The sequence below is a fragment of the Carlito syrichta genome, unplaced genomic scaffold (assembly GCF_000164805.1).
Source record: "Carlito syrichta isolate Samal-C Ts95f unplaced genomic scaffold, Tarsius_syrichta-2.0.1 Scaffold315175, whole genome shotgun sequence".
NCBI classification, from domain to species: Eukaryota; Metazoa; Chordata; class Mammalia; order Primates; family Tarsiidae; genus Carlito; species Carlito syrichta.
The window spans coordinates 412,192-423,590 of NW_007259271.1; the positions used below are offsets into that span (position 1 = coordinate 412,192).

Here is an 11,399-nt window from a genome sequence, read left to right on the forward strand (position 1 = left end):
GGCGACATAGTGAGACTCCAACTCAAAAAAAAAAAAAAAAATGATGGCGTATATGTAATACAAACAAGGTTTCCAGACCTCAGTGTGCTTACCATCTATGGGGAGAGATGGCTGACTTGACTTCTCATAAGGCAGGATAGTAGAATGATTAAGAGAATGCAAGCTCTCTATCTTAATTGCCTGGGTCTCACCTCAGCATTTCATTTTCCTCATTGTAAATGAGCCTATCTCTTAGAAGTGGAATAAGGACCAAATAATGTAGATTTGGACTGAATTTGCTTAGGGCTGATTCTATGCACCAGGTGAACCAAAGCCAAGATTTTGTCTAGACCAGGAGCCCGCACTATGACCTATGGTGAAATCTGTCTCATCACCTGCTTTTTACGACCTGGATTTTACCATTCTAATTAGCTACATTCTAAATGGTTATTCAAGTACCTGCATAATATCCTCAGTTTTGCTTAAAATAATTACCATCTGACTCTTTATAGAAAAAGTTTGCTGACCCTTGGTCTAGACCAAAGCTGTCTAATAAAACTTTCTGCAATGATACAATTGCTCTATATCTGTACTTTCAAATCAGTAGCCACTAGCCTAATGTGGCTTTTTGAGCCTTAGAAATATAGTTAGTGTGACTGAGAAACTGAATTTTTAAATTGTATTTAATCTTAACTAATTTAAATTTAAGAAGCCACATGACTAGCGGCTATCACATTAGAGCAGCTTGAGACAATTTGAAGTCAAACACTCTCTGTCTTGTCAGTGCCCCCTCTCTCAATTTAATCAACTACCCTGAGGCTGCATGAGTCAAGGGAGAGGCAATACTCTTAATCAGAGCTTTTGCTTGAACTGGCTTTTATTGTCTGCAAGAAAATGCGTAATGGAAAGTGCTTGAAAAATACATGTGGTACGCACTTCCTTCCTCTAACGTTGGTAAGTTGACTCTATCGATTACCTCTGCTTTATTTTGGGGTAAAGTACAATAGTTGGCTTTTCCAACCCTGCAAAGCCTCAAATGAAGGGTGTCTTATTCAACTTAGAGTTCAGGACTGCAGCCAGAGAAAACCTTTTTTAGCAAAGCTATATTTCTTTCCATCTCTGCTTGCAGATGGCTAGTTTCAGCCCTATTTCATTTCTCTCATAGGATTGCTAAAAACAGTAAGAAATCACCAACACATATCATCATTATGAATATTGCTGAACTGTTTCCCCTGAGAGTAAAGTCACAACTGCCAAGTGTTCTGCCCTCCAAGATAGCATAGGTGACAGTTTTATCAAATATCTTACAGTGGCTTAACACGGGTCACCAGCTTTCCAGCCTCTGATATCTGAGTCTTTCTTACCCATAGTCTGACGACATCAACATCACATATTGTAGGTTCTCTCACGAGCACCAACTTATTTCCATGTTCTATACTGGTTAAAATTAGGTTTGTATTTGTGCAATAGAAAATTCAGTTAACATTGGCTTAGTATAACATTTTTTTTATTTCTCACAAACTCCTGGCAGTCAGCAGTTCAGAGTCATTATTTCTGCTTGGCTCTATTAGGTCATACAAGGAAGGATCTGGATACTCTGGATTGTTCTACCATTCCTAACACATTTTCCTCATTTGCATCTTCCAAGATAATTGGCTATAAGATTTATATTATAAGAAGCCCAATGGAAGTATGCAGGAGAAAGGAGAACAGCCCTATCATTTAAGGGCATATCCCAGAAATTGCACACTTCACTTCCCTTTTTATCCCATCAGGTATCAGTCATATAGTCATGCTTAGCTGCAAGGGAGTCTGGGAAATACAATTTTTTTTTTCCAGAGTGGCATGTGCCCAACTACCAATGAGGTTTTATTACTATGAGATGAAAGAAAGGGGAAAGAGATGTTAGGAGATATATAGCGATCTCTGGACTCTTTGGGAATAATAAAAGAGCAAATTGGGAGTCTCAGAAAATACTCCATGGAATAAGAGCAACATACAGCAAAGCTGCTCTTACATAAGTGTCAGCAGCTTGTCTGGAAAGAACTAAAGGTTTTTCTACATTGTATTTTAAATATGTATTTTTTTCTCCCCTCCACATGATTTTGAGTTCCTTAAGGGCAAAGACTATGTGTCCCCTGCTCCTAGCAGGTTATCCAATACATATCTGTCAAATGAGAGAATGAATATGAGTTCGTGAAATTCTAATGCGTACTATAAATTCTTTCTCACAAGATACTTGGTATGAGTCCTAGCTAAGGAAATGTTGGGGCATTGTCTAGTACAGATCCTTTGTCATAATCCAGAAGGGTTATCTGGTTCTTTGGTGTGTCCCACATTGTTGTTTCTATGTCTGTCATTCTTTTGCAGGAGGTCTTCTCCTGGGCATAGAGCCTGCCTCAGAAGGGTACATGGGCAGTGAACTACCAAGCCAGGACTAGGATCCAGTTCTTCTAACTCCCAATCTAGAGTTATTTTTCATAACCTCATGTGCAATCAGTGCAGTAGGAAATGAGGGGAGAAAGCGATTATTTCTGTCTGGTTTAAACCCAGAAAATTTTGTGGAGAAGGTGGTTTTGAACTAGGCATTATAAAAGCAGAGCTTCTTAAACTCCACCCCCCCCCAGGAATTCTTGGGAAGCTAGAAGAGACAGAAATATGACTCCTGTTTAGTCTGAGCGTGTAGCTTGAAGAAGTCTACTCCAATAAGAAATGTATTTAAAGTATTTTGCTTTATTACACTGTTCATTCATGTATACACTCATTCTTTCATTCATGTATCTAGCAAAGATAACGGAGTCTTAATTAAATGCCAGGCATTGTTTCACCTGAGGACTCATAGGATCCTATTCTATCGGAGTTTACATTATTGTGCAAAATAGACATTAAGCAAATAAGCACATACCTCAGCAAGACAGCTTCTGATTGTGCTAAGGGTTATGAAGGGAATAAAACAGGGTAGTATAATACAGGGTGCATATACCTTTCCATGCCTTAGTTGACTCATCTGAAAAATGGAAATAATAAGAGAAGTCTACAGTTCCAAAACCCACAACTGAACACTTTGCCTGAACTCAGTTAATTGCAAACATGATCTGATCTGAACAAATATGGAGAAGAATCTCAATCTGAACTGAATGAGTTATTTATTTATTTATTTTTAACGATCTCATTTACTGGGCATAATTCTATGCATCACTGCAGATACTTTTGTGTCTTTAAGTAAGGCCTCAATAGGTATTGCATAATGTAGGGTCCATGAATCATATTACCTTCTAAAATCTGAAAAAAATTGAATTCCACAACACGTGTCACCCCCAAATACTTTGAATGAGAGATTGAAGACTTGTTGTACCTATGTCATGGGTTATTATAAGGATTAAATGAGGTAATATGCATAAAGCACTTAAAATGATGCTTGGTATGTGGTAAGTACTGCCTAAGTTAACTGCTATTACTATGATTATCATTCTTTTTTTTTTTTTGAGTCGGAGTCTCGACTGTCATCCAGGCTGGAATGCAGTGGCATGCTCATGGTCACTGCAGCCTCAACCTGCTGGGCTCAGGTGATCCCTCTGCCTCAACCTTCCAAGTAACTGGAACCACAGGTGCGTGCCACCATAGCCAGCTAATTTTTTGATTTATTGTAGAAATGACATCTCGCCAATTTGCCCAGGCTGGTCTCGAACCCCTGAACTCAGGCTATCCTCTTGCCTCCGTCTCCCAAAGTGCTGGGATTACAAGAGTGAGCCACCATGCCCAACTACGATTATCACTATTCTTACATGGAAAGGTATTTAGATAAGTTGGTCAGGGAATGCCTCTCTGAGGATGTGTCACTTGAACAGACAACCAAGCAGTGGTAATGGCCTGTCCTGTGGGAGGAGGAGGAAAGAGATTTCAGGAAGAGGAAACAGCAAGTTCCAAGACTAAGTTGGTTACAAGCCTGGCTCGAATGCAGAACAGAAAACAGGCCAGATGGCTGATGTGTGGTAAAAGAGATGAAAGATGGTTCAAGGTCAGAGAGGTAGGCTGGATTCAGAACATGCTCAATATGAGCAATGGTAAAGACCTTGGATTTCATTTGAACTATGAAAGGAAGCTGTTGTAGTTGATCTGATTCAAGTTTATAAAGAATGCTCTGATGCTAGTTAGAAATGAATTGTAGAGGAGAGGGGAAGCAGGGAGACCAATTTGGAGTTTATCACAGTGGTCCAGGTAAGACCAAATAACTAATTGGAGTAGGGAAGTGGTAGTGGATAGGGAGAAAAGTGAGCAAGTGCAAGAAAAAAGTTTAGAAATAAGGAAGGAAAAGGATTTCTGATTAATTTTGCCTTCTAATATATAACATGTCAGTGGGTAGAGGCTGAACATTTCACAATCGTCTCAAGTGTGTTCAGGTCAGTGGTACACTGGACCTAGTTCATAAAGCCTTGTGAAAGCAATTTTGCTCATTTTTCCTGGCTCTGCATTCAATGACCTCACATTGATACCTCAAAATTGACCACGGTGGGCATATTTACAATATAGAAATTGACAAATGCTACAAATCAAGACTTAAGAAATCAGCAATTTTTTTTGAGTTAGGGGGAAGCTGATTGTTAAACATTTACCAGCACACCACTGGTTAAGGTGACTTGATTTTTCTATAACCAAACTTGTTTTCATTTTACAGCCTCCATTTTCCCTGATTACAAAAATACTTAAACTGGGCACATCTTGGAAAACTCAGTTTGATGATTGTTGTCTCAATTGCTTCATGTTTTTAACTCAGTTAATTCAGGAATCCCCTTACTTTTCCCCAGAGTTTCTAATATTTTCGTGGACATGGGGTGGAAAGAAGGTGCCTGGTTCAGAAGGGTCCTTTATCCATGTTGGCCCCCTCTGGAATCCAACTCATCTCCCTGCTTCATAGCATCTCTCTTGGCAGTGAGACTTCCTATTGCCTTAAGATAGTGGGATCCATGAATCCATTGTGTCTTCTTTTTTTATTTTTTACTTTTTATAAAGTCTTGCTATGTTGCCTAGGCTGGTCTTGAACTCCTGGGCTCAAGTGACCCTCCCACCTCAGCCTCCCAAAGAGCTGGAATTACAGGTGTGAACCACTGCACCCAGCCCATCATGTCTTCTGACAGAAGCATGGCTGGGGGCGGGGGCGGAGTGCAGGTACTGTGATCCTGTTATCAGGGACCATAAAAATGGCCCACTCTACTTTTCTCCTTTTTCTTTTCTAAAGCCCGTTCTGCTATCTTGACTCAGTTCTTCCCCTAGTAGTGAACATTTCACCAAAATCTATGAGTAAAATAGATGCCCTAGAAAAATGTATCTTATTTATCCAAGGACTTCTTGTTCCTCCTGGCAAGAGAATCTCAAGCTGAGAGGCTTACAAGTCAAGGAACTTGGGTTTAGCGACTAGAGATGTTGGTAGAGGAGTTAGATCAGATAAGCTTAGACAAGTAGATAGGGGACAAATTATAGAATACTTTGGATGCCATGATAAAAAGCTTGAACTCATACTGAAAAACAATAATTTTTAATAAAACAAGAAAACCATTTTGAGGAGTTAAGAACAAGATAATGACTGATTAAAGTTGGGGGGCTTGATGGATAGGTGGATTGGGAGAGCAAGAGACTAGAACAAGGATGAGGCTTTGGAGTGGATCAAGGGGTGGAGGAATCTCAGCTAATATGGTGTCAGCTAAAATGGTAAAGCAAGGAGGATGTTGAGAACAAGGAAAGTCAACTGGACTCAGTGAATGATTTTAATGATGGGGAGGAAGACACAGGGTGGTGAAACAAAAAGTCTAATTTGTACCTCCAACGCCAACAAACATGTAAAGATGGATGGAAAAGCCCTTTGAGATCCTTCTGAGCCATCTTGCATTGGAGAAAAAGAGAGCTGAGGGAAATCATGCTTATTTGCCTCCTATTAGAGGAATTAGGGAAATAGGCATTGGTTCCTCAGATATCAACATTGGTTGGTTCATTCTCTTGGGAGGACAGAGGCATTAGTTGAGCTAGAAGTCAATGGTAGAGACACAGGCTGGATCATTTCGTGTATGAGTACTGGTTCAACTAAAACTAGTGTTCTGGAGTAAAATATTGATAGCAATCTTGAAACTTGAGAGCAAGCCATGGTTAAACCACTCTCCAAGGCAGAACCAGTTGAAGAGAATATGATGACTACGAAAGCTCTTCAGAGCTTCCCATATTCCATTATAAGGCCTTTCTCTCCAAGGCCCCAATGTCTGTCATACTAAACCTGGATGCCCAAGAATCACCTTTATGGGTAGGTTCACATATGTCTCAGTTTGCCTGAGAGACCCTTGGTTTACACCTATAGTCTTGGTATAATTGTTGACAGCCCCCCTTCACTCCTGTCAGTATTCTGCTTGGTCAATTATATGGTTGCTCTGATTATGCATCACCCAGGCAGTGCTCTGGTTTTACTACTCTCTCCTCCCTAAATGTATGTAACATAAACCCAATGTGTAGGGAAAACACTCATCCTAAAATTCTCTTGGAGGTGATTTCCAAAAGCAGTCCAAGAGGAGAACCAGATTATAGAAGGACAGTGCCAGGCCGGGCATGGTGACTCACATTTGTAATCTCATCACTTTGAAAAGCCGAGGTGGGAGGATCGCTTGAGCCCAGGAGTTCGAGACCAGCCCGGGCAAAATAACAAGACCTTGTCTCAAAAAAAAAAAAGTAAAGAAAAAAGTGCCGGGCATAGTGGCATGTACCTGTAGTCACAGCTACTTGGACGGTTGAGGCAGGAGGATCGTTTGAGTCCAGGAGGTCGAGGCTGCCGTGAGCCATGATTGCGCCACTGTACTCCAGCCTGGATAACAGAGTGAGAACCTGACTGAAGAAAAAAAAGAGAAAATATTATTTTAGAAGAGCAGTGCCAGGAAATTGGGTGACCTTGGCCCAATCAGTTAATATTGCTCAACTATGTCTTCATTGGTAAAATGGGAATCTTAGAATATTTATGCAAACCAGGCAAAGTGGGGACCAACGGGAGGCCCAGACTTTACCTGTTCAATGCCCACTTGTATACCTAATCCTGAATTGTACCCCACATCTTTAAAATAAAATTTAAAAAAGAATATTTATGACACTCAGTTATTATGAAAGACTCTTGCAATGTGTACCAGAACAGGCTTAACAAGTAAACAATTGCCCTAAAGTCTTAACATGTTATTTTTCCCAAGTGTGTCTGCATTTTAACATCCCTTCACCCTCCTAGATTCAGACTTCGGCATCTAATCAATGACTCTGCCGTTGTATCGTCCTACATAACAACAAATCAGAAAATGGTTAGAAGCTTAAAAGCCATTTCATTGAACAGCTAAAATGCTAAAAGCTAAATGTAACTCAATCATTATAAATCTCAATGATTGACACATACAGCCATAGGGTGGAGGGGTGCTGTTTAGACAGTTGAAAACAAGACTTGAGAGGTGGCTCACGCCTGTAATCCCAGCACTTTGGGAGGTGGAGGACAGAGGATTGCCTGAGCCCACGGGTTCGAGACCAGCCTGGGCAATTTGACGAGACCTCATCTCCACAATAAATTTTTAAAACATTAGCTGGGCGTGGTGGCACACACCTGTAGTTCCAGCTACTTGGAAGGTTGAAGCGGAAGGATCTCCTGAACCCAGCAGGTCAAGGCTGCGATGGCCGTGAGTGTGCCACTGCACTCTAGCCTGGGCGACAGAGTGAGACTCCGACTCAAAAAAAAAAAAAAAGAGAAGAAAAGAAAACAAGACTTGAATAGTTTATTTGTAAAATGTTGCAAAAGAGAGGCAGCAAATGGCAATTTTCAATTCTGATTCTTGGTATGTTTGTTATATTGGCTTGTTTTTATACTTTCAGATATTTCCAATGTGGACATTGAAGAGACAATTTCTCATCCTTTTTAACATAACCCTAATTTCCAAACTCCTTGGGGCTAGATGGTTTCCTAAAACTCTGCCCTGTGATGTCACTCTGGATGTTCCAAAGACCCATGTTATCGTGGACTGCACAGATAAGCATTTGACAGAAATTCCTGAAGGTATTCCCACCAACGCCACGAACCTCACCCTCACCATTAACCACATACCAGACATTTCCCCAGCGTCCTTTCACAAACTGGACCATCTGGTAGAGATCGATTTCAGATGCAACTGTGTACCTATTCGATTGGGGTCAAAAAACAACATATGCACCAAGAGACTTCAGGTTAAACCCAGAAGCTTTAGTGGACTGGCTTATTTAAAATCCCTTTACCTGGATGGAAACCAGCTTCTAGAAATACCTCAGGGTCTTCCACCCAGCTTACAGCTTCTCAGCCTTGAGGCCAACAACATTTTTTTCATCAAAAAAGAGAATCTAACAGAACTGGCCAACTTAGAAATACTCTACCTAGGCCAAAACTGCTATTATCGAAATCCTTGTAACGTTTCATATTTAATCGAAAAAGATGCCTTCCTCGACCTGCCAAAGTTAAAAGTGCTCTCCCTGAAAGATAACAATGTCACAACTGTCCCCACTGTTTTGCCGTCCACTTTAACAGAACTGTATCTCTATAATAACATCATCGCACACATCCAAGAAGATGATTTTAAGAACCTCCGCCAATTGCAAATTCTTGACCTAAGTGGCAATTGTCCTCGCTGTTATAATGCTCCCTATCCTTGTACACCCTGTGAAAAGAATTATCCCCTAAAGATCGATTTACGTGCTTTTGATGCATTGACAGAATTAAAAGTGTTACGTCTACACAGTAACTCTCTTCAGTCTGTGTCTCCAAGGTGGTTCCAGAACCTTACGAACCTTGAGGAACTAGATCTTTCCCAAAACTTCTTGGCCAAAGAAATTGGGGATGCCAAATTCTTGCATTTTCTTCCCAATCTTGTCCAGTTGGACCTGTCTTTCAATTTTGATCTTCAGGTCTATCGTGCATTTATGAATCTATCACATACATTTTCTTTACTGCAAAACCTGAGAATTTTACGGCTCAAAGGATACGTCTTTAAAGAACTGAGCAGCGTTAACCTCGCCCCATTACACAATCTTCAAAATCTTGAAGTTCTTGATCTTGGCACTAATTTCATAAAAATCGCTGACCTCAGCATGTTTAAAAAATTTGATAAATTGAAAGTCATCGATCTTTCAGTGAATAAGATATCACCTTCAGGAGATTCCAGTGAAGTTGGTTTCTGCTCTAACACCAGAACTTCTGTAGACAGTCATGGACCCCAGGTCCTAGAACAGTCACATTATTTCAGATATGACGAGTATGCAAGAAGTTGCAGGTTCAAAAACAAAGAACCTTCTTCCTTCCTACCTTCTAATGAAAATTGCCACCAGTATGGACAGACCTTGGACCTAAGTAGAAATAATATATTTTTTATCAAGTCTTCTGATTTTCAGCACCTTTCTTTCCTCAAGTGCCTAAATCTGTCAGGAAATGCCATTGGTCAAACTCTTAATGGCAGTGAATTTCTGCCTTTAGCAAAGCTGAAATATTTGGATTTCTCTAACAACCGGCTTGACTTGCTCTACTCAACAGCATTTGAGGAGCTTCATGAACTGGAAGTCCTGGATTTAAGTAGTAATAGCCATTATTTTCAATCAGAAGGAATTACTCACATGCTCAACTTTACCAAGAACCTCAAGGTCCTGCAGAAACTGATGATGAACTACAATGACATCTCTACCTCCACCAGCAGGACCATGGAGAGTGAATCTCTTCGAACTCTGGAATTCAGAGGAAATCACTTGGATGTTTTATGGCGAGACGGAGATACCAGATATTTACAATTCTTTATGAATCTGCAAAAATTAGAGGAATTAGACATCTCTGAAAATTCCCTGAGTTTCTTGCCTCCTGGAGTTTTTGACGGCATGCCTCCAAATCTAAAGAATCTCTCCCTGGCCAAAAATGGGCTCAAATCTTTCAATTGGGGAAAACTCCACTTTCTGAAGACTCTGACAACTTTGGACCTCAGTCACAACCAGTTGACAACTGTCCCTGAGAGATTAGCCAACTGTTCCCGAAGCCTCGAGCAACTGATTCTTAAGAATAATCAAATCAGGCGTCTGACAAAGTATTTTCTACAAGATGCTTTCCAGTTGCGATATCTGGACCTCAGTTCAAATAAAATCCAGATTATCCAAAAGACTAGTTTCCCAGAAAATGTCCTCAACAATCTGAAGATGCTGCTTTTGCACCGTAATCGGTTTCTGTGCACCTGTGATGCTGTGTGGTTTGTCTGGTGGGTTAACCATACAGAGGTGACTATACCTTACCTGGCCACAGAGGTGACTTGTGTGGGGCCAGGAGCACACAAGGGCCAGAGTGTGGTCTCTCTGGATCTGTATACCTGTGAGTTAGATTTGACTAATCTGATTCTGTTCTCACTTTCCATATCTGGGGCTCTCTTTCTCATAGTGGTTACGACAGCAAGTCACCTCTATTTCTGGGACGTGTGGTATAGTTACCATTTCTGTAAGGCCAAGATAAAGGGGTATCAGCGTCTAGTATCACCAGACTCTTGCTATGATGCTTTTATTGTGTATGACACTAAAGACCCAGCCGTGACAGAGTGGGTTTTGGAAGAGCTGGTGGCCAAACTGGAAGACCCAAGAGAGAAACATTTCAATTTATGTCTTGAGGAAAGGGACTGGTTGCCAGGGCATCCGGTTTTGGAAAATCTTTCCCAGAGCATACAGCTTAGCAAAAAGACAGTGTTTGTGATGACAGACAGATATGCAAAGACTGAGAAATTTAAGATAGCATTTTACTTGTCCCATCAGAGGCTCATGGATGAAAAAGTAGACGTGATTATCTTGATATTCCTTGAGAAGCCCCTTCAGAAGTCCAAGTTCCTCCAGCTCCGGAAAAGGCTCTGTGGGGGTTCTGTCCTTGAGTGGCCAACAAACCCACAGGCTCACCCGTACTTCTGGCAGTGTCTGAAAAATGCCCTGGCCATGGACAATCATGTTGCCTATAGCCAAGTGTTCAAGGAAACGGTCTAATGCTCCTTTGCAAAATGTGACTGCCTAGCTTACCAAGGAGATGCCTGGCTGCCTAGATTTTCTCATAAATATTTCACCAAAAGAATGTTTTGAAATTCTCCAAGAAATGGGATTGCTCATATTAGAGGGAACGCATCAATGTCTGACTAAGGAGTTGGAAAGATGGGATTTATATAATGCACTGAGTGTTCTTTCTTAGCTCTCTGTGTCTCCATTTGCACTTGAGTCTCTCCCCTCAGCTCTTGTATAAAATACTGTTGAGCCGGGCTCGGTGGCTCAGCCTGTAATCCCGCGCCTTTGGGAGGCTGAGGTGAGTGGATTGCCTGGGCCCACAGGTTCGAGACCCGCCTGGGCAACTTGGCGAGACCTCATCTCTACAATAAATAAAAAAT

The 11,399-nt window shown here is 41.0% G+C and overlaps 1 protein-coding gene across 1 annotated transcript in view; it reads left to right on the forward strand.

Moving 5' to 3' along the window:
* TLR7 (toll like receptor 7) overlaps nucleotides 1-11,194 on the forward strand; it is a 28,151-nt gene extending 16,957 nt beyond the window's left edge. The window contains exon 2 of the mRNA XM_008072445.1: nucleotides 7,858-11,194. Coding sequence (XP_008070636.1) covers nucleotides 7,858-11,007 — 3,150 coding nt within the window. The 3' untranslated portion in view covers nucleotides 11,008-11,194. The remainder of the gene's footprint in view (nucleotides 1-7,857) is intronic.
* The last annotated feature ends 205 nt before the right edge of the window (nucleotides 11,195-11,399 follow it).